This window comes from Lethenteron reissneri, chromosome 63, assembly GCF_015708825.2.
Source record: "Lethenteron reissneri isolate LAM-NWPU_2019-01 chromosome 63, ASM1570882v1, whole genome shotgun sequence".
Lineage (NCBI taxonomy): Eukaryota > Metazoa > Chordata > Hyperoartia > Petromyzontiformes > Petromyzontidae > Lethenteron > Lethenteron reissneri.
In genome coordinates, this window is record NC_083841.1 from 9362337 (window position 1) to 9386170 (window position 23834).

The following is a 23834-nucleotide window of genomic DNA, read 5'->3' on the forward strand; positions in this document are numbered from 1 at the left end:
TCTTTGCCCCGAAGTTTGTTGTTTAATGGCATTTTACGACCTCCAAATGCTGGGTGCTTGTGAGGAGTATTGGGTAAAAAGTTGTTTTCATTATTTATTTACTTATACAAAAATTGGCTGAATTATTCTTGATATGAATTTTGAAAAAGGGCCATAAATACAACGTATGCACTTTTGAATCAGCTAGATTGAAAACGAATATCCCCCCGCACCTCCGATTAGCACCATTGGGATACGTGCGGTGCAAAAGAAGTTTAACATCACACAAAGATTCCCTGTATAGTCTTTAACAGACTGTAATGGAAAATGCCGTTAGCGAGCACCTATGAAGACCGGCATGGCATAAGAGGGGGTTGGGTGGCCAGCACCACGTCCGGCCGCCTTTGTCTCCCCAGTGGCAATGTTTACAGACCAAACCAGGTACTTATTTGAGGCCGAGATCCAGTTCAGATAATCGTCACATTCCCCATGAGCGGGAATGGAAGTTTGGGCCGCTGGGTTTGTAGCACAGCACACTAATCGCTACACTACCGCTCTCCCCACATGTTGTGTTTAGTTTGTCGTCCTTCCCCCCATACCTCTTATTAGCACGTTTGGGCTCATCAACACACGTACACACACGTACACACGCACTACAAACTATTTCCCCCGCTGCGTTAGCTGCCTGCCGTCCACCTGCTGAGCGACCCGCTCCTTGCCGTCCCCCCGCAGGTGGGGCTGCCCGAAGGCACCGTGAAGCGCTGCATCCAGCAAGTTGGCCTGGCGCTCGACTTCCTGCACGGCAGGGGGCTGGTGCACCGCGACGTCAAACCCGAGAACGTCCTCCTCTTCGACAGGGAGTGCCGGCGCGTCAAGCTCTCAGACTTCGGCATGACGCGGCGGGCGGGCGCCCGGGTGAAGCGCGTGAGCGGCACCATTCCCTACACGGCGCCCGAGCTGTGTGACGGGGCGCGCTCCGACGGCTTCTGTGTGCGGCCCAGCATCGACGTGTGGGCCTTTGCCGTGCTGCTCTTTTGCATGCTCACCGGCAACTTTCCCTGGGAGACGGCGACGCCCGGCGACCCCTTCTACGGCGAGTTCCTCTCCTGGCAGCGCCGCAAGGCTGCTGCCACGGCCGCCGCCGGCACCGGCGCGGCCTCCTCCGGCGCCGTCCCCTCGCAGTGGCGCCGCTTCTCGCCCGATGCGCTGCGCCTCTTCCGCAGGCTGCTGGCCACGGACCCCTGTCGGCGCTGCGCCGTCGCCGAGCTCTTTCGCTACGTCCAGCGAGACTGGATGCTGGCGGGGGCTGGCAACGGCAACGGGGAGGGGGGGAGGCGATCAGACGGGTGGCCTCGCGACGGCGGTGGCATCACGGGGGAAGAGGAGGAGGAGGAAGCAGATCGCCTGGCCTCACTCGTGCAGCAGCACCGCATCTCATCACTGGACAGCCCCACGGGCAGCCACCGCCGCCTGCTCCTCCTCGGCCACTTCTCGTCCACCGACAGCCCGGGCTCCGTGTCGGCATTGGCTGCTGCAGCAGCTCACCGGCTCAGCCACTTCTCGTCACTTGACAGCCCCACCACCGCCACCACGGCCCATACCGGCGGTGGTGGTGGCGGCGGCGCACGTGGCCGCCACTTCTCCCCGGGCGACGGCCCCCTCCCGTCGGCAGCAACGAGTGCCGACCGTCTGCGCCACTTCTCATCGCTTGACAGCCCCCCTCTGTCCGCCAGTGCCGCCGCCACCGCCGCCACCGTGCGCGCCCTGCGCCAGTCGCACTCACAGTCGCCCCCTGCAGGGAAAAGCGGAGGGGGAGGCGGAGGCGGAGGCGGAGGAGGAGGGGGAGGAGCACGGGCGGCCAATCGCAGCCACAGCTCGGGTCGCTCGCACATCACAGCAATCGAGATCTGTGTGTGAGTGCCGTTGGCGACGAAGTGACCCCCCTCCGCCCGCCCATCTGTCCCCGCGAAAACGGAATTTGCGCGTTCAGATCTGGTGAAGCCGCATTGTGTTCTTTTACAGTATCACGATTGTGAGGGGTTTTTTTGACGGACATGAGATATGCGAGGGTTTGGCCTGGAAAAGGTGGCTTAAACCTGACCCGCTCGCCCGATTTACCCCGCTCATTCAGCAGTTTCACCGCACTCAACAACGACCATTCACCATACCCGTTCGCCACTAAGCGGCGGTGATGTCCCCACAGCATTAAGGGTGCACCTTGTGTGTGGTTTTACTGACCGAAGTGACTTGCAGCTTGCACCAGCTGTGTTCCCCACTTGTGCCCGCTTTGTTGTGTTTTAGCCGCCCGGCGCTCCGCTCGTTGTTGTGAGCGTTGCTCCTCTGCCCTCCATTGCCATTGGAGGGCGACCACCTCTAACTGCCCAGTCGCGTCCTTCATGGGCCTCCTCCTCCACGGGCCTCCTCCTCCACAGAGGCCGATCTTAACACCACCAGGACCTGTCATCGGGTAGTCCAATCAGCTCCACATCCTCCTGTACCGCATCAGTCCATCTCATCTCTAGCCTGTGCTATGACCCATCTAGCACCCTCTATCTGGCCAAAAAGAAGCTGTTTGGTCATGCGGTGACTGAAACCACATTGGGGCTCTGCAAGTCTTTCCTCAACATGCCTTGGCAAGGTGATGTCGAATAATCGTTGCCAGGACCTTTCCTGGGATACTGAGGAGGAAGATGCCCCTGATAGTTGCTACAATTAGTGCAGTTCACCTTATAAAGGGGATCCTTCCAATCCTGCAGAAACCATCATATGGTCCAGACGGTTATAATGATGTAACAGAGGTCAGCTTCCACAAAAAACAAAAACTAATTTATATATTTTTTTTATTTTACGAGGTAAGGCCCACTGAGCGATCGATATAGCTCTTTTTCAGAAGCGACCTGACCACAAATCATAGATCAACGAAGTGGCTTGCAACGTGGAACTTTTCTCGCAGCCAAATACTTGTGATGTTGATTCTAAATGTGGAGAAAAAACCGGAGGACCAAGAGAAAAATCCAAGCGACCACGGAGAGAGATATACACAAATTCCAAATTTACAGCAGGCGTCAGGGTTGGGATTGAACCCATGACCTCCTGTATACCAGGTGAGTGAGTTAATATCTCGCCACAATCGCCCACCTCAGCAGCTCGCCTCAGAGGTCATCGTTGCCTGCCACTTTACCTGGTCTTGCACACCCTCAGATGGGACTTCAGCCAGCCAGCTAACCAGCCACTCACAGGGAGCGGTTCCCTTGTGCAATATTCGAGGCACAGCTCCCCCAGCCAAGTGAACCCCCCCTTGCCTCCTGTTGTCATCTGAGCTGAGGGGTTTCCCCTCCAAACCAACAACTCACGGAAATGCTCCGCAAAACTCTACAGTCCTATTCCTCTGGGTGGTTGGAGATCGAATCAGCCTAACCCACTCACCCAGTCATCCACTCAACTACGGGTTGCCACCTAGTCCAGGAATTACTAACTATATATACTATATTTTTATTTTACCAGGTAAAGCCCACTGAACTATATAGGTATTTTTCAGAAGCGACCTGGCCACAAATGATAGCTCAACGAAGTGGCTTATTAAGTGGAAATTTATAGCAGTAGCCAAATACTCTAAACGCACGTTTCTAAATGTGGAGGAAAAAACCCGAGGACCCAGAGAAAAATCCATGCAGCCACGGGGATAGAGATGCAAACTCCAAATATATAGGTGTCAGGGTCGGGATCAAACCCACGAACCTCCTGTATACCAGGCGAGGTAGTTAACATCTCGCCACCGTGGCGCCCAATTGAGTTGTACCAACGTCTGGTGATGAAACTTATTTCGGGATACTGCCCGGTTATGATAACCGATCGAAGCCAGTAGCAGTTGGTTTTCAGTGTGGTTCCCCGGGACCACGCAGTGGAGTCCGCGACACTCCTCCACGTGCTCCTCAGGGCTGTGATGCAAACACAGGTTGAGCCGGACAATAATGACAACTTTTATTGACACCTTTTGTTGCGGACATTAAATAATATTTTCACTTATATTTAATTTAAGAAACGAAGTTTGGTGAACTACCCTGATTAAGCTACCCTAGCCCTAATATCTATATGCTGCCCCACCTCTAAAAAAAGCGTTTAAAAAAATGATGTTCCGGTAATTTGAATAGTTTTGTATTACTGGCATTTAGAGAGAGAAGTGAAATGCATATAAGTGGTTAATGGCTGTCAGTAGTGTATGTCGGTGGGCTGTGGAAGTGTTTGCAATCGGCTTAGCGGTCCACGAGGCCAAACAAGTATGAGAAACCCCGCTCGAAGCTGACTGGAAAATGCGTCCTGCTTGGCCTGGGAAGTTTTGGGAGATCCCGGCTCTGGAGAAGAGAGATCTCTGTCTATGCGCCGCCGTCACTTAACGGTGGAATTTTTTTTCATTCTGCACATACCAATTGATGCAAACCTTGCAATATGTCATTTGCTCTGTAGCTCAGTAAATTATTAATAGGTAAGCGTGTGTGTGGGAAGGGGGGAATTACAGCTTTAGCTGAATGTTGTGCTTGAAGTACTGTGAAAGATCTGTTTCAATAAAAGAGCTTTTCACTGTTAGTACAGTATTTAGCATGTATAGTATATATATAGTGTTGTCAATTATACGGTACATATCAGAGATATACATACATATACGGATCGTCAAAAACACCTTGAAAATGGAATTATAAATCTTCTTGCCAAATGTACCCACATGAAAGAGAGAGATGCTCCTTCCCTATAAACATCTGGGCAATTCACCAGCATTGGTTCAAGCAAATCGCCTGGCTCTGCTGATGCGGTACGACTTTGAAACATATCTCGCGTTTGCTTGCGTTGAAACGAATTCTGCCGAAATTATGGACTCATATAAGTGGTTAATGGATGTGTAAAATAAATGGATGTGTTATTTACGTGAAGGGACATCGTATGGGTTACTAAACTGAAAAATAACAAATATCTGAACCTCAATGCGTTTAATACTCATTACATCCCATTTTCAAATGTGGTTGACACATTTGTGTGTATAGTGTACATGTATATAATGTAAACATAGATAGATGTATGTGTGCAATATGTATTCAGAACACCACAAACCCGACACCTTTCAATTCCTTTGCAGTTTGCTATATTATTTCCAGAGGGTAGATGGCCACGTGCGAGAGTGCGAGTGAGTGTAAAGTTGAGACGGTGTGAGAGTGTGAGTGTAAGGGAGTGTTAGTGTCGTGGCTTGTGCGCTGCGCTACGAACCCGCCCACCCGAGTTCGATTCCCGCTCACGGCCAACACCAGTGACGATTATTTTAATCGGTCATGGGCCTCCTCCCCTAGTTCGACTCGGTCCACATTGTTGTGCTCGTGCGGGAGTGGGTGGTGTATTTATTAGAGCGCTGTGCTACGAAAGCAACGAGCCAAGTTCGATTTACACTCGGCCAACGATGACAAATAATTTGAACCGGTCATGGGCCACCGCTAGGTTGACTTATCCTTAAATGATTACCCGGTACGATGAGTAAACGTCACCATTTGGGGGACAAAGGCGGCCGGGCGTGGTTATCGCCACCCATCCCCGCGTATGCCGTGCAGTCCTCCATAGGCACTCGCTAACAGCACTTCCTCCAACAGTCTGTTAAAGGCTGTATGGGAGACCTCTGTCTTTGTGCGTGTGTAAGTGAACATGCTGCTGCAAAAGGATAGATTACATACTGGCATGGTGGCACCTTTACATTTGGACCACCGCACCACGCATTCATACCCATTACACACTCGCATATGTATGTATATAGTATTTTATATTCAGGGCTATTATTGGATCTGTGAGATTCCACAAACACTAAAGTGTTTCTTAGTGCAATGTTTTGTCAGGTTTTAGAATAATTGTACAGCAACGTAAGATGTGTTCGGGTCGTGTGCTGTGTTAACCATGGTATAGGGCTAATCGTTCTACAGCACAGCAAGTAGGTTGTGTAAATACCATGCGTGCAATAGACCAGGTGTGACGTGTTAAGCACATAAACATTTGGATATTTTTTTGTACTTGGCTATTACCAAGGGTGCAATCTTGCGGTCCATTGTAGTAGGGTTGTTTTTTTTATCGTCTTTTCTAGTTAACCAGTAACCATTTCCATTTGCAATACGGCTTGCCACGCATACAGCAACACAGTTGCCCGGACACAACCGCATAATGCGCTCACCTGTTTTAAACCGAGCAACACAGGGAGGCAGCCACATGAGTCCCGAGGTCACCAGTTCCCTTCCATCTCCCGGCGCGGCAAACAGACGATTGGGGGGGGGGTGACTTTCTCAAATCCACCCCCTACTCCCCCCCCCCCCCCGTTCTCCCCCATTGCCACAAGGGGTGGTCAGTAAGCTGCGGATCTTCAAGCAACCCCTTCGTGACGTTATTTATTCAGGACCACCGTCTCGTATTCCACGTTGCATTGCGGTTCCTCTTGAAATATTTCCTCTCAACCCAGCCAGTGCACACGGGAAGCGAGCTGTCACGGCTCGCCGATCGGCAGCTTTGTCTGCAGTGGGGTAAAGGAAGGATAAGGCCACCCCTTCCGCGACATCTAGTCGGCTTGTTGGGTTGTATATTCCCAATTTCCATTCAGTTGCATTTGTTTCTGAAGCTCCAACTTGTAAAAAGCGGTTACCATTTCGTGACTTTTTGAACTGGTGCCGATCTATGCACGTAGCCTGAATCCAGCACTGTGGAGAGCGGGGGGGGGGGATCGCACTCCTCTTGTGAAACTCCCTTCCCGTGAGGCGTGGAGGAGGGACCGTGCCCCTGGCGAGCCAGCAGAAAGCGGAAGAGCAAGTGAGCTAATCGCCATCTGTTCATTTGTACGGGGATAGAGCGACGCCCCCCCTCTCGAATGCATAGATTTCGACCCACACATATAAAAACTGGAAAAATAAATATATTATTATCATTGTTATTTTTGAAACAACCCTACTATTGTGAGTGCTGGCCAGAACCGTCACGACGTGGACCGCTGTTCTAAGTGTTCCGGCCCTGGGTGGTTCGAGCATCCGTCTTCTATGCGCGGGCTTTGTTGCTGAAGTTGTTTCGTTTTGATGTCTCCCTTTCTCTCGGTGGCATCTGCTGTGCCCAGAGGATTGGTGTTGGGTTTCCGTGCCCAAGGGTAGGGTCTCTGTGTTCGTGCCATGCAGCAGTGCCGTGAATCTCTTGTCCATGTCTTGCTAGCTGTCGTGTTGTTGTTGTCGTCGATTAAAAAAATCAGTTGCTGAGCCACGGGGCCCGTGAAGTCCTAAAACGGCAGGCGGCCGGCAACAAACGGCACTATTAAAAGTTGTAATAGATAATAAGGTGTAACTCGTTTCTTGAATTGAGAAAGATATTGTTGTTGTTATAAGAACTTGGGAGAGAAAGAAAAAAGACGATGGAAATCCCTGAGTGGATCGGTGACGAGTGCATGGGAAGAAGTAGGAAGAGGAGTGGTGTGTGACCTGCAGTGTGGTGAGTGGGAAGTTGATTGGGTCACTGTGACTGTAGCGGTTAGCGCGCCGCACTACAAAACTCGGCAATCCCCGAGTTCGATTCAGCTCATGGCTTAAACCGGTGACGATTATCTGAACCGGTCCTGGGCCTCTGCTAGGTCGACTTGGCCTCAAATAAGTACCTGGTTCGATGTGTAAACATCGCCCCCTTGGGGAGATAAAGATGGCCGGGTGTGGCTCTCGCTAACGGCACTTGTTCCAATCTTTTAAGGCTATATCGAGTTATTTGCTTCCTACAGTGTGGTGATTGAACAGACTGGTGGATATGACGAAACGGACTGTGGTCTGGTTGATCCGAGTCCTTCAAACACGGGTGGAGGAACCAATGAGCCAGGTTCATGGCAATAGAAACCACGTTAGCAGGCGACGGACCCACCGGTTAATGAGTACATGGAGTGAATGAATTCTAGGTCATCAATTCTCCCATGTTTATTAACACATTAATTTACCGATAACACCTTAACACACGAAGGACCACAGAGCTGGGACAATTGTTAGTGGCGCCGGCTCCTCGCCAACGCGTGGCTGTTGCCGCTGACTTCCCCGCTCCTCGTTCTCGTCTGTGGGGTTTCTTCCTCCTGGCACTTCTAAATCGACCGAGCGGATATTGGGTGGCAGTAGCAGCGCAGTGGTAAAATCTGACATTGTTATATTTTTTGTATATCTTAAAAAAAAAGGATTGGCACGGGAAGGGAAAACTGAACTTCTTTAATGCGCATCTGCTAGTTTGCGTGCGTGTGTGAATGAGGCTGGCCTGAGCCTAATGTTAGTCGACCGATAACAGTTGTAGGTGTCAAACCCGGCCACTGCTGGTCCATGGCGTTGTTCGTGCGTGCGTGAATATCCTCCTCGTCTTCCTCAGAGTGTAGTCTCGTGTGACGCCATCATCAGCGCCGCTGTCTCGATGCCTCGTGCAGCACTCTGCGCAGTTTCACGCACAAGCTGCCTGTAAAGCGTCGTGGCTTGTGTTTTGGGGGGTCTGTTGAGTCAATACCGGTGAGCAATAACGTCACTTGAGCTGGAAAAGTGTTTTCCATTTGTTTATCAAATTCACTCCCCTCGCCCGAGGGAGAATGCAATGGAACGGGTAAAAATGCCACCTGCAGGAAGCATTCACATTTCCACAAATTACAAGCAGCTGAAAATCAAATGTGTTTTCTTATATTCACTATAGTGATGCTAATGATTATTTTGTGTTGAACTAGGACCCATATCTAACAAGAGTGTGTCCTTTGCTATAAACAAAGAATCTGTCAGTTCACCATTATTGGTTCAAGCGAGCCTGACTGCTAATGAGACACGACTAAATGTCAGAACTGGTGCAACGTTTTGCATGAATTGAACCAACCCTGCTGAAATGATGCCCTCCCAGAAGGCCCGTGTGGCTGTTGGGATACGTCCAAAAATATACTTGATTTGTTTACGTGAATTGACAGGCGTGTTGAAGGAGGCACGTACCCTCTGCGTGTGAATGTCCATCTCGTTTATGACGGACAAACGCTGCGCCAACGTGGGAAATTGTGCCCCGAGTCTGAGATGCGTTCTTCAAACCAAGGCGTCAGCTCACACTGGGGAGGATCATGGTATCTTTCATTTATTTGGCTGGGGAATCGGTTGTGGTTTTAGGAAAAACGTGAATCGATTTTATTTATATACCAATATAAACGTGCTCTTTGCAAATGAAAAAAACCCAACACTCCCGTCACAACACAATTTTTGAAGATCACATAATTTCACTGAACCTGTGTGGAAACTGAAAGAATATATATCGAAGCAATATTGTGACATCTTGGGAGAGTCCTGTGCTTATGTGAAAACAAAAATTCAAGTTGTGGCATAAGTGATAAATAAAAACACTTCGTCAGCTCAAAGAGTGTGCGTGCCGTGTGTTCATGTACATGGTGGAGCCAGCGACGCAGCTACCTATATCAACGGGGGGCCGGGGGGCTATGCAAGATCCGACTGTGGGCCCCCTCCTTCCTCCCGACTTTTACTGAAATAGCTACGGATGTTTTTAACCCGTATACAATAATATGTAGGCTATGACTATATATATTATTTTATTTCCACCGTGTATTGGGTTTAGAGGAAGACAGTCTCACAGTGATAGTGTTGTGGTGCAAAGACGACTCGGAGGCAGATCTTAGGGGCTTACGCCAGGGGTTTATTAGGGGCTTACGCCAAGGATTTATTAGGGGCTTACGCCAATTACGAGCTAAAGGATAATATACTTCTCCCCAGGGGTAGGGTTCTGGGCTCCCTAGCACAACTAGCTTCCCGAGCTCTTCCCACTGCGCCGACCGAGGGATCATCCAACATCAGCCGGCCGGTTAAAGCAGCCACTCCTCATGCTAGCGCTCGTTCCCTTCTAGACTCCGTCTGCCCCACCCCTGGGTCTAACTTCCACCCTTCACGTTCCCGGGCTCCTGCGACGACCCCGCTCACGTCACGGGCTCCCGCTTAAGTACCACAGGGAGACATAACGTCGTCGCCCCACCCCTGTGCATGACGTCACTTCCCGTGACGTCATTACACCGGAAGTTCCGCATGACGTCACATCCTGTGACATCGCACCGGAAGGTGAGCGTGACGTAATGTCCCCAACTACTCCTCTACATTCCCCCCCCTCCCCCGTGAAAAAAAATCAGCCGACCCGGCTGTAACAATTACGAAAGCGAAGCCCAATAACCCGGATAGAAAGATAACGGTACAAGGCAAAGTTTGGAGACCACCATCACACGGAACAACGTATAAGTGGTGATGAAGGCTGGAGGCCGATGAAAACGGCCCCTTGGAAGGCCTTCATCACATGGAACAGCGTAAAGTGGGCGATGAAGACAGGAGGCTGAGGAAAACGGCCCCACTGGCCATCACCGGATTCGCACACCCCTCGAGCGTGTGTGTGCCACCGGCCCGCTTCCCCAGGCGTCGGTCACCTGCCTTTACTGGCAGGCAACAGGTCTGTCGCCGGTACATCCGCCGGACGAGGCGTCGCTGAAGGTGTTACTGGCGGGTGCTCTGAAGGCGTACACACAGGCAGGGCGTCGCTCACACCATCACGATCTGTGCGGCCCGGCTTGTGGGATGTATCAATCGCCGGCTGCCCCAGAAGTGGGGATGAATCAGTGAGGCCAGGCGGTACAACCCGCTTGAGGCGAGACGGGTGCACTATCCAGTGGCGGTGACCCAACCGAATATGGATACATTGCCATCGGCAAACCTCTACGACCTCGACAGGGCCCTGCCAAGGGCGATGCAATTTAGGGGACGTGCTGTCGGACTGGGGGTGGTAGGGTGAGGTGTGGATATTCTTTGTGCCAAGGAGGTCGCAGACCAAACGTACGGCCGAAAAAAATAACATCGTCCAAGTAGATTAAACAAGATTACCACTGCAGCCCCGCCAATAGCAACTCCATGAGATGCTGGAAGGTGGCCGGAGCTGAATGGAGACCCATAGGAAGCCGATTTAATTGGAACAGCCCCTGGGGTGTGCGGAACGCTGTCTTGGGTCTCGAGGCCTCGTCCAGTGGCAATTGCCAGAAGCCTGAGAGCAAGTCTAGGGTCGAAAAGAACCGCGCACCCGAGAGAGCATCCAGGGAATCATTCATGTGAGGCAATGGATATGCATCAGCCACCGAGATCTTGTTTAATTTATGGAAGTCGACGCAGAAACGGAGACTCCCGTCTCGTTTCTTGACTAGCACAATGGGGGCACCCCAAGGGCTAGTGGATGGGGAGATAATGTCCACTGCCAACATCTCGTCAACTACGGAGCGGACATGATCCTTTTCCGCTGGGCTAAAGCGGTGCAAATTTAGCCTAATAGGGGCCGAGTTGCCCATATCTATGTGATGTTCCAGAAGAGTGGTGCGACCGAGATCGAATTTACTCTGATTAAACACATCGGTGAACCTCACGATGAGTTTGCGGAGCCGCTGATGCTCCTCGGAGGATAACGAGGCATTCTTGTTACACAACTCAGCGATCCACGATGTGTCGGTCCTCTCCTTGTGCAGCACACCTGCCACAACTCCTCCAATCAGCCTAGCGTCATTGGGAGGAGGGCCTGGGGTGGCGTGTGCTAAAACGGCACCGGCCGGAACGACGATCGGCGAGGGCCCCGAATTTAGAGCCTGTAAAAAGGGGTCCTGGCCCTCCGACACGGCCGTCAATGCGCCTACCAACCTGTCCGTCCTTGAAAAGTAATTGGAGGGACACAAGAGGATACCTGCCTCAGGGGAATCTAATTTCAATGGTCTGCGCAGCCTGAGGGGTAGTAGGACTTGTGACCCCGGTGGAACAGTCACAGACACCTTAGTCAAGGCCCGCACACTGGCGGCAAGGGGGGACAGCACAGTGGGAGATTGCAGAAAGTGCAACAGACCCCCCCCCCAACGGCATCTCTACACACCCTTGGTCCAAAAGGATTCGAACGGGCATTTTGGCCAACGCTGCGTGGCATCAACAGAAAAATGCATTCTGAAATAAAAGTTGCGGACGCACCCGTGTCCACCAAGATTCGCACATCGACCCCTTGTACGTACCCCGCCAAGGACCCGGCAGCGGCCGCCACAACGCTATGCGCGAGCGCATCCCACTGGCGGGTCCACGTGGGCCACACGGCCGATGGCCATGGATGTACAGGGGCTGAGCCTGACCCCCCCAGAGATGATAGCTGTGAGGATGGACCCTAACCCCCCGCTAGATGTGTGAGGTGAGGGGAGCGGCTGTGTGATTGATGCGTCGCGACTCGCCCTGGGGCCCCGAAGCTGCTCCTGACGAGGAGCCGGTGGAAGGAGGAGAGGCCTTGGCGAAGGCCCCGGGAGCGTTGCGGCAGCCCCACTCGATGTGGCCCCGCTGACCACAGCGGAAGCAGGAGACCGGCTCAGAGCCTGCGGGCGAGGAGGTTCTGCCCGCCACCGCTGCTCCGGCCGGCGCCCTCCGGCACTCCTCCCACGGCGGTCGGGCACCGCCAGGGCCGCGAGGGTGTCCTCCTCCTGAGAGGCGGCCGCCTCCGCAGGCACTGGGACCCCCGTGCATGCCGCCACCCCGGGCGGCTGTCGCAGCGCGAGGTGTGCCTGAATGTTCTGGACCACTTTTATGATGTTATCTGACCCTCCTCGGCTTTAGATAATGCGATACCGAGCTCCCGCGCAATTGAGAGCAGTCGTTCGAGGGCCAGCAAGTCCAATGCCTTGCCCGCAAGGATATGTGGCCTGAGCCAGCGCCAGGAGGGAGCAGCGGTAGGCAAGTGGCGACTCCCGCCACCGTATGGAAAACTTCAAGCATGCGCTAGGACGGTGGCTCAAACACGGCGGTCATCTGTTGGTACACCGCTGGGAGCGATGCTCTGTCAGCCGGCGGGATAGCCTTGAACGCCTGTAGCGCCCTCTCGTCCAGGCATGTCGGAAGGGCCCGCAGCGCCTCTTCCATCGGCCAACTCACCGACTCGTACGCCGCATCGAAGCGGTCTTGAAAGGCCAGCCAGTCGCCCCCCTTCGCGATGAACGGCGCGACCGGAGGTAACCGGGTCAGCCGCCGGTCACCCGACAATACGTATGGCGAGGACGCACCTGCGGCCCCCCCGATGGCATCTCCAAGGCCGCAGCAGCGATGCCGGGTTGCCGAGCCGCCTCAGCCCCGGCCCCCAGCTGGCAAGCCGCGGTGGGGTGCGGAGCCGTGGCGGCAACCGCAGCGGAACCCAGAGTCGCGGCGGGGAGTGGAGCCATAGCGGCACCGGCGGCGGTGTGCGGAGCGTCGGCGACCATGGCGACGGCCATGACGGCGGCAATGACAGCGGTTTGCGGCGTCACGTCCAAAATGGCACCCGGTCGCGGCTTCATACCTAAAATGACGCCCGATGGCGGCGGCGCATTAAAAATGGCGTTCAACTCCTGCGGCGCGTCCGTTGGGGAGTTGGCGCCAAATTCAAAAGAGGCGGGAGCCGAAATGGCAGGAATCCACCGCTCCCGCTCCAAAAATGTGTCGGGAACGCGCACACGCTCTCCCACCTCGGCCACCGTGACGGCGAGCTGTGCCATCGTCCGTAGGAGCAGCTCCAGCTGCCCTGAGAGGGCCCGCCACGTGTCCGGCGGCGGCGCATCAGCTCCCCTAGCCGCTGTCTCCTCCTGCTCCGGCCGGCCTGGCTCCACGGGGCGCATCTCCGGGGCCCTGGTCTCCGGGATCACCGCAGGACCCTCCTCCGCGCTGTCTTCGTCGTCGGAATGCACCGCAGGCGGGATTCTTCTTCTCGCGCCAGACTTGGACATGGCGGCAAGCACTGAAGTCACTTCCAACACTAGTTGTTGTGGTGCAAAGTCGACTCGGAGGCAGATCTTTTTTAGGGGCTTATGCCAGGGGTTTATTATGGGCTTACGCCAAGGGTTTATTAGGGGCTTACGCCAATTACGGGCTAAAGGATAATATACTTCTCTCCAGGGGTAGGGGTCCTAGGCTCCCTCGCACAACTAGCTTCCCGGGCTCTTCCCACTGCGCCGGCCGAGGGATCATCCAACATTGGCCGACGGGGTAAAGCAGGCACTCCAAATGCTAGCACTAGTTCCCTTCTAGACTCCGTCCGCCCTACCCCTGGGTCTAACTTCCACCCTTCACGTTCCCGGGCTCCTGTGACGACCCCGCTCGCATCACGGGCTATTGCTTAAGTACCACAGGGAGACATGACATCATCGCCCCGCCCCCTGTGCATGACGTCACTTCCTGTGAACTACCAAATTATCAGTTTCCTGTCTGCCAACAATCTATTACATCTAAAACAATCTGGGTTCCGAAAATAATACAGCAACACATGTGCTGCATTAGACTCTCTGAATCACATTTACAGGAGCCTTGATAATAAGCAGTACTGCGCCTGTCTTTTTCTTGACTTGTCCAACGCTTTTGATACGGTAGTTTTTCCGAAAACACAGTAAAATGGTAAAAAATTACTTCTTTTCTGGCACTCAAACTGTATTTACAGATGGTTGGAGGTCAAACAGTGTTAAGATAACAAAAGGGGTTCCACAGGGTACCATCTTCGGCCCCCTATTGTTTTCTCTTTATGTCAATGACTTGGGCACTGACCTGGATCATTCCAGGGTAAATCTTTTTGCAGATGACACGATACTGATTACTGCTGGCCTCTCTCCGAATGACGTGATTGATAAGCTCCAAGGTGATTTCAACAAACTACAACATCAGCTAGTTGCTCTTAAACTAGTCCTGAATACCTCCAAAACCAAGGTGCTATGCTTCTCACCAGGACTAAAGCAGGAATTCTAGATTTGAAGCTTTCGTGACTGCAAGGATTCATATTCTTAGGTTCTTTCGGTAAAGTCACGTAGGTGAAAGAAAAAAAATCATGACGTTTCGGAGGCAACACAAGCTTCCGTAATCAGGTGGGACAACCTCTGAAACGTCGTGATTTAATTTAGTTATTTTTATTTTTTATTTTTGTTTTCACCTACGTGACTTTACCGAAAGAACCAAAGAGTATGGATCCTTGCAGTCACGAAAACTTCAAATCTAAGCTTGACTCAATTTATCACTCGGCCTTAAGATTTGCATTGAACTGCCCATACAGGACTCACCATTGTGATCTCTACATTGGGTCAAACTTAACATCACCAGATCTTATTTATTCACGATGTACTTACAAAAAAATCCGCAGATTACCTGCTGGATCTCCTCTCTGTTTCAAAGAACAAATTTGACCTAAGGTCTTCGCTCATTTACCAGCTTCACATTCCCTATTGCCGTACAAATACTGGCGGAAGGGCCTTGTTATTGATGCCCCCAGGGTCTGGAATGCTATTGCCAATAAACTGCAATTTGAATCACTACCTATGAGATCTTCACTCAAAACTGCTCAAGAGGAGTTGTACACCCCAAGCTGCCACTGCTATTCAGTGGCCTAAAATAAAATAAAATGTTTCGCTCCAGATGACCACTGCAAAGTATGATCTGTGTTTTGATTTAGTGCGCTGATCTTAAAGGTGCATTGAAATTTTTTGATACTCCGAGTGATGCTCCTGCTGTTGTGGAGTGACTCATGCAGCCAGCTATGGCTGCAGGGTTTGGTGGTACATGTCTTTTTATGTCATTTATTGTGAAAATTCGGTCACAGTTCCTATGATCACTGTTACATTGCTTTTATGGCTTTATTATGGTGATTTCGAAAAGTTTTTTGGTTTGGCCATGTTTGTTTGTTGTAGTACGGAGTTCGACTCATGGCCTTAATCTAAGTTGTCTTGTGGTTGTTGTTGTTGTTGTTTGACTTGCACACAGCGTTGGTGTAGGGTGCTTTTTCTGCAATATTTGTTGTCTTTTCTTGGATTTTCTGTTTGCACATAGTCACTTTAAGATGTTTTCGTGTTCATGTTTGTTGCGGTTGCACCCGATTCAAGAGCCTAATGGCTCACAGGGCTATACCAAATAAATGAAACTGAAATTGTGTTTGTAGAATGTACCATTCCAGATTAAGTAAGTGTTGGTAAGGCAGTGCCTTACCAAAGTTGGTACATCTGGATTCAGTCCCTGTTGGACCAAGTCTTCAATGATTACAATGGTATCAAGTACAGGTACCTTGGTGAACAGGGAGACTACATCGAAACTGACAAGTAAATCATCTGGAGACAGTGATATGTCCTTGATTAGAGAAATCGAGTGAGCTGACTTAAGTACAACTAAGGTGGTCTTGTCCGTGAAAGGAAGCAGTGTCTCAGGCAGAAATCGGGCCAGTTTGTAGGTGGGTGAATTAATGGTGGAGACGATAGGATGGAGCGGGGGGGGGGGGTACCTTCCAGAGGTGTGGACTCGAGTCATGTGACTTGGACTCGAGTCAGACTCGAGTCATGAATTTGATGACTTCAGACTCGACTTGGACTTGCATAACAATGACTTTGTCCCACCTCTGAGGTGTGGACTCGAGTCATGTGACTTGGACTCGAGTCAGACTCGAGTCATGAATTTGATGACTTCAGACTCGACTTGGACTTGCATAACAATGACTTTGTCCCACCTCTGAGGTGTGGACTCGAGTCATGTGACTTGGACTCGAGTCAGACTCGAGTCATGAATTTGATGACTTCAGACTCGACTTGGACTTGCATAACAATGACTTTGTCCCACCTCTGGTACCTTCTTTGTGGATCTTTGGAAGGCCATCCACTTTACTCCAGTGACCCGGATGCTGCCACGGGGTCCGCTTTCTGTCCCCCCTCCTCTCCCCCCCTCCTCTCTCTCCCCCCACTGCCGATGCCTATATAACCTCGTGGCTCGTGCCACGGCAGATCTCTCGCCTCCTTCAGCAGTTTTTTTCTTGCTGCGGTTGTCCCACCTGATGACGGTTGCTTGTGTTACGATCGAAATGTCGTGATCTATTATTTTTTAACTCACAATTAAGTTATCGTGCGTCTTGATTTCATGCGCATGCCAGTAAGCAAACAATCCTGGTGTTCAGTAACAAATCGCAGTGGCGCTACTAGATTTCACGCGAGGTATTTTTTTCGAAATATATATTTTTTATTCGTAACAATGTTTTTTGGCATTTTTGCTTAATTGTTGGAATATTTTTTTAAAGAATTTTCTTAACATTTTTTAAACATGTTTTAATCTGTTGAATCGGGGCCCCCCTGTTGCCGACTTTGCCCCTATGTGTCGCATAACGCTGCCACGTACCCCCAACCATGCAGCGCCCCTGGGTGCACAACGCGCGAGTCTACGCTCGGTAGCTTATCGTCTTAATTGGCAGTAAACACGCGCGCATGAAAAACGACAGTGCAATAAATGTAAGTGTGGTGGGGGGGGATATAGACGGCACAATTCGGTTGCCCGACAACACAAGCTGCGACAACAACAAAAATCCGCAACCCCATGAGCCAATTCTTCGATTTACGCCTCAATTTTCGCAATTACGTCGCGTTTTACAAACGCTTTTTTCGCGTGGTCTTGTCTCCTTGAGGCCACCGTAATTATTACCCGGAAGTGACGTGCCCGTCAGCGCGGAGTGAGAGGACCTTGCAGCGATTGTCAGACGGTAACACTGTACACGAGCACTGTACCACGCACACTAAAGTACACAAGCACCACGCACACTAAAGTACACAAGCACCATGCACACTAAAGTACACAAGCACCATGCACACTAAAGTACACAAGCACCACGCACACTAAAGTACACAAGCACCATGCACACTAAAGTACACAAGCACCATGCACACTAAAGTACACAAGCACCACGCACACTAAAGTACACAAGCACCACGCACACTAAAGTACACAAGCACCACGCACACTAAAGTACACAAGCACCATGCACACTAAAGTACACGAAGGACCATGCACACTAAAATACATGAAGGACCATGCACACTAAAATACATGAAGGACCATGCACACTAAAGTACACAAGTACCACGCACACTAAAGTACACAAGTACCACACATACTAAAGTACACAAGCACCATGCACCTTAAAGTACACAAGCACCACGCACACTAAAGTACACAAGCACCACACATACTAAAGTACACAAGCACCACGCACACTAAAGTACACAAGCACCATGCACACTAAAGTACACAAGCACCACACATACTAAAGTACACAAGCACCATGCACACTAAAGTACACAAGTAACACGCACACTAAAGTACACGAAGGACCATGCACACTAAAATACATGAAGGACCATGCACACTAAAGTACACAAGCACCATGCACACTGAAGTACACAAGCACCATGCACACTAAAGTACACGAAGGACCATGCACACTAAAATACACAAGCACCATGTACACTAAAGTGCACAAGCACCATGCACACTAAAGTACACAAGCACCACGCACACTAAAGTACACAAGCACCACGCACACTAAAGTACACACGTACCACGCACACTAAAGTACACAAGCACCACGCACACTACACAACAGACCATGCACACTAAAGTATAGATTTGAAGCTTTCGTGACTGCAAGGATTCATATTCTTAGGTTTTTTCGGTAAAGTCACGTAGGTAAAACATTAAAATTAATAGAAGTAAAATAAAATAAAAATCACGACGTTTCGGAGGCAACACAAGCTTCCGTCTTCAGGTGGAACCGTCACAGCAAGTAAATGAGAGATTGCAAGAGCTACCACTCCGTATATATAATGGTTGGAGAGGGGGAAGGGCCAAATACGGCACACTTTTTATTAATATGGTAAGGTGAGGCTTAAGGGGCTGAGCCTTTGTTATGGAGAGGTACGGTTTGTGACTAAGCCTGGCCTACATAACAATAGTGTGAAAAAAGAAACAAACTAAACATGGTAAAACAAGCCTGGCTTTTTATCAATAACCTGTAATAGTTGTCTGTCAAATAAGATGGTCCAAATAAGTGTAGTTAAATCTTTTTTGCATGGTTAATCACATCTTTCCAATGAATACTCAGTTTGTAACCATCATCACGGTTGAAATTATGTCTTTGTTTGTATATTTGTATGGCTTCGTGTACAAACCTTTGATGGTAGCCAGGAGGTTTGCAGAGCACCTTGGTCTCGGAAAAGACAATTTCAACCGTGATGATGGTTACAAACTGAGTAATCATTGGAAAGATGTGATTAACCATGCAAAAAAGATTTAACTACACTTATTTGGACCATCTTATTTGACAGACAACTATTACAGGTTATTGATAGACAGCCAGGCTTGTTTTACCATGTTTAGTTTGTTTCTTTTTTCACACTATTGTTATGTAGGCCAGGCTTAGTCACAAACCGTACCTCTCCATAACAAAGGCTCAGCCTCTTAAGCCTCACCTTACCATATTAATAAAAAGTGTGCCGTACTTGGCCCTTCCCCCTCTCCAACCATTATATATACGGAGTGGTAGCTCTTGCAATCTCTTATTTACTTGATACAGCTGTCGTGGCTGTGACGGTTCCACCTGAAGACGGAAGCTTGTGTTGCCTCTGAAACGTCGTGATTTTTATTTTATTTTACTTTTATTAATTTTCATGTTTTACCTACGTGACTTTACCGAAAAAACCTAAGAACACACTAAAGTACACGAAGTACCATGCACACTAAAGTACACAAGTACCATAGACACTAAAGTACACAAGCACCACGCACACTAAAGTACACGAAGGACCATGCACACTGACATCTACTTGAGTACCATTCACACTGATTCTTATGCTTGCATACAGTAATACATTCAGGATCTAGATGCTAATATCGATGCCTACGAGAGCCATGACGGGAGGGCTTAAGGAGAGAGTTTGTGCCGTGCGTGTTGCTATTCCTCCATTGAAGGAGCACAGACATATCTTAATGTTAGTGAAAATTAGGAATGGTACAACATGTGTGAATTTGATAGTGGAAATGAGGTGAATAAAATAGACAAGAGGAAACAATGGGGGCCAATCTGTGATGCGTGAATACGGTGAAAGCGAAATTGATGACAGTAAACTATGAGAATAATTAATGGGGAATGAGTGATAGTGTGGGGGCTGACGCCCCTCCCCTCCTCTCCCCCCTCCTCCGCCCCTTCTCGCCGGGCTGCCGCCAATCGAGTGATCGGCCTCCTCACACCAGCATCCTCTCTGTGGGACATGGCTAGTGGCTGGCTCCCTACCGCCTCGCGTACCCTACCCCAAATGTCCGGAGGTGGTTGCGTGCTCGCGCGTGCCTGCTGAGGTTTCTTTCCATGGCTCGCGCTAAAAATAGCAGTATGAATATGCACAGGTCCCCCTCCCCGCCTCCCGTTGGGTCGCAATCCACTGGGGCATGCGGGCACGTGCACGGGGCAAAAACGACGGTCGGGTGGATGATAATATTCACGCGTGAATCCTGGTATCTCACGGACGCGATGGGAGTCGGAGGGACGAGGGTCCGGGGGGGGTCTCTGCCTGGGTCGAGTTTTGGCTGCACTCACCAGCATCTCTCGGACGCTCGAGTGGCTGGGAGTCTGACTGGGTAGCTGGCCCAACACAAGCGTCCGTCATCAGGTGGGAAAGCTTTCCCACCTGATGATGGACGCTTGTGTTGCGCCTGAAACGTTGTGATTTAATTTAGTTTTCATTTATTTTATTTTTTACCTATGTAACTTTACCGAAAATACCAAAGAGTATGAATTCTTACAGTCATGAAAGCTTCAAATCTAGAATTGGGGGCACGTTGCGTTCCCTGCGCGGCCAATTGGGGCGCCTACCTTTCGATTTTCAACCGATGCCCCGCCCCTACCTGGCGTTTTCCTCTCACTTGCTTCCTAACCCGTTGTCTTCGTGCCTGTCCTACTCCTCGTGCTCCGGGTCAGGTTTTGCTTTAGTCAACCCACGAACTTTCCCCCGATGCCCCGCCCCTACCTGGCATTTTCCTTTCACTAGCTTCCTAACCCATTGTCTATGTGTCGGTCCTACCTCTCGTGCTCCCCGCATTGTTCGCGGGGCGTTTTTCTCTCCCCTGGCCCTATTCCCCTGGGCTGGGGGGTGTTCTCACTGCGGTTTGCTCGTCGTGCCCATACCATTTTAAGCTAATTCACGGGGCCGCAGTGCAATTCCGCCTGGGGGGGGTCGGCCACTAGTACAACCGGGACAGACCAGGGGCTCGCTGAGGGCTGGATTATGTTATCGCGGAGCATATCCACGACTGCCTCTTTAATCTGGGCCCGTTCAGGTGCGCCCACTCGGTACGCGGGGAGTTTAATGGGTCGGGCGTCAATTTGGTGCTTAACGAGGTCTGTCCGGCCCACATCCGAATTGTACTCACTGAACACGTCGGCATACTCCCGCAGTAACCCTCGTAGCGCGTCAAGCAGGGGGACGACCTCGGCTCTGGGAGTCGGGCCGACTCGCCAGGCCAGGTCCTGTTTTTTCTCGGGGCGGTGTGCAGGGGGTGTACTGTGGCTACCGCGGTGTGCCATCGCAGTGCTGCTGGGGTACTGTGGGGGTTAAATACCCGCATAAACAGTCGGCCCCCGTCTGCGTTTACCAGCGTGGCCGATCCCACAACCCCGTACCGTGCCGCCAACTCCAGGTGAGGAGTCAGCATTACCTCACCTGATGGTCAGTGTGCGGGGTTGGTGGAGGGTGTTGCCACCGGCACCAGCAACTCCACGAGGGGGCCGACGGTGACGGCCGATGCCAGGATAGTGGCCACGGGCTCAAAGCGGGGGCGACCCAGCTCTTGTCCCATGAACGGAATCCGCTCCCCGCTGACTTCTACGGTGGCGCATCGCTGGCGGGGCTGCACGTTGAGCCCCAACTTTTTCAGGAAGTCGGTACCTGCAATACACTCATGGCACAACATACTCGAGACATAGAACTCCTGGGTACACACCTGGTGTCTGAGACGGACCTCAAGGGTGACCCTCCCCAGCAGTCCCATCCCAGCTCTGCTTGCAGTGTACAGCACACGATCCGGGGCCTGCAGGCGGCCCACGTCAACCTCGAGCACGCTGCAGTGTGTGGCGCTCACGAGTGAGGCCACCGCCCCCGTGTCCAGCAGAATCCGGGTACGTCGCCCTTTCACCTGCCCTTCCACTAGTGACGTGGTCCCAGTGATTCCTGCCACCAGCTCCCACAGCCAGTCGCCCGAAGTCACCGCGTTCTTGGATGTTGTTGCCAGAATCTGCGTGGGGGTCACTCGCTCGCCATTATCATTACAGTTTATTTGTGTTGGGACCACGTCGATTGCACCCCTTGGTATTCCCCTCTCTAGGGAGGCCTTGGTGTTTGACCTTGGCGCTTGTCTAGCTCGGGAGATCTGGGGACAGTCTCTCACGTGATGCCCCCGTTGGTCGCATATATAGCATGCCCGGGGAAGGGTGGCGGCTCCATAGGAGGCACCTTGCTCATTCCCCCTTCCCCTCCCAATTGAGACACCCGCCCAGTTATCCCCCCTACCGTGGAGCGTAGTCCTCCCACCTCGGACTGGTCTGTCTCCACTGTAGTCTGCAGCTTGGTCATATGCCCGCGTACTTGGGTCACCTCCTCGCCTATGTGGGTCACCCGGCCTACAATATCCCCGATGTCGGTCTGTAGCCCCGCCACCCATCTTGGGGCTGTCTCGCGGGGTCCCGGAGGCTCCCTCACCCCCCCCCCCCCCTTACCATCCTGGCAAGTTCCTCTTCCTCCTCTGCAAGGAGGCTCGCGATAGCGCGCTCCCGTCCCAACCCTCGGAACTGCGCACACTCATTAGCGAGTCTCTCACATGCACCTGTGCGCTCAACAAGGGCATTAAATGGGAGGCGCGCGCAGCTTACATCGGGCTGCCACCACGAGGTGCCAGCCAGATATTGCTGGACCTTCTCGGTGGCGAGGTCCTCAATTATTTCGGCAGCGTACCCCGGGCGTGCGCTCTGCGTTAGTGAGCGCACGTCCTCGGCATAGGTCCTCGCCAGGCTGGCGGCGGCGCTTATTTAATGCTGCCATTGCCTCCTCACGGTCATACGCACAGAAGCGTTGGCCGAGGCGGTGCATTACCTCTCCCCAATGCGCTTGCGCGCTTGCGGGTAGCGTTTCCACAAAGTCGGCTGCCCGCCCATCCAAATTAATATTTAGCTGCTGCAGCGCTTGCGCGTCCGTCCAGCCATTAATACCTTTCGCATACGTGAGGTTCCGGACAAACGATTTACATGACGGTATCCCTCGCCCGGTGAATACGTATCTTACCTTTACTTGGGGTGGGGCGCCTCTCTCCCTTGGAGGTGTGGGGGGTCGTACCTCCTCGGACACAATTATATGGGGGCTAACGCCCCCCTCCTCCTCTCCCTCCTCCGCCGGCTGCCACCGATCGTATGATCGGCCTCCCCGCACCGGCATCCTTTCTGTGGGACATGGCTAGTGGTTGGCTCCCCACCGCCTCGGGTTATCCCACACACTCCTCGTGTACCCTACCCGAAATGTCCGGAGGTGGCTGCGTGCTCGCGCGTGCCTGTTCAGGTTGCTTGCCACGGCTCGTGCTAAAAATAGCAGTATCAATATGCACACGTCCCTCCCCACCTCCCGTTGGGTCGGCTTCAATCCGCCGGGCAAACACGCAGTTACATTGGGGAAACGAAACGACATGTCTCGGACCGTGTTCGCGAACACAAAGCAGATCTGAAACACGGCAGAACCAATACCTCTGCTGTGACTGATCACTCTTTTAATGCGGTGGGCACACACGAAATAGTTTTTTCCAAGACCGAGGTGCTCTGCAAACCTTCTGGCTACCATCAAAGATTTGTTCATGAAGCCATCCAGATATACAAACATAGACATAACTTCAACCGAGAAGATGGATACAAATTGAGCAATCATTGGAAGGACTTGATCAACCAGGTAAAGTTTTAACTGTTGT

The 23834-nt window shown here is 51.6% G+C and overlaps 1 protein-coding gene and 1 long non-coding RNA gene across 5 annotated transcripts in view; both read left to right on the forward strand.

Annotated features, from left to right (window-relative positions):
* LOC133358852 (serine/threonine-protein kinase SBK1-like) overlaps positions 1 to 9422 on the forward strand; it is a 68689-nt gene extending 59267 nt beyond the window's left edge. For all 4 annotated transcript variants that reach the window (XM_061577305.1, XM_061577306.1, XM_061577303.1 and 1 more), the window contains exon 4: positions 712 to 9422. In XM_061577305.1, the coding sequence (XP_061433289.1) occupies positions 712 to 1896 (1185 nt within the window). In that variant the 3' untranslated portion in view covers positions 1897 to 9422. The remainder of the gene's footprint in view (positions 1 to 711) is intronic.
* A 7399-nt stretch (positions 9423 to 16821) lies between these two features.
* The window catches only part of LOC133358853 (uncharacterized), a 44004-nt gene continuing 36991 nt past the window's right edge, over positions 16822 to 23834 (forward strand). The window contains exon 1 of the long non-coding RNA XR_009757130.1: positions 16822 to 17541. This is a non-coding gene — a long non-coding RNA (uncharacterized LOC133358853). The remainder of the gene's footprint in view (positions 17542 to 23834) is intronic.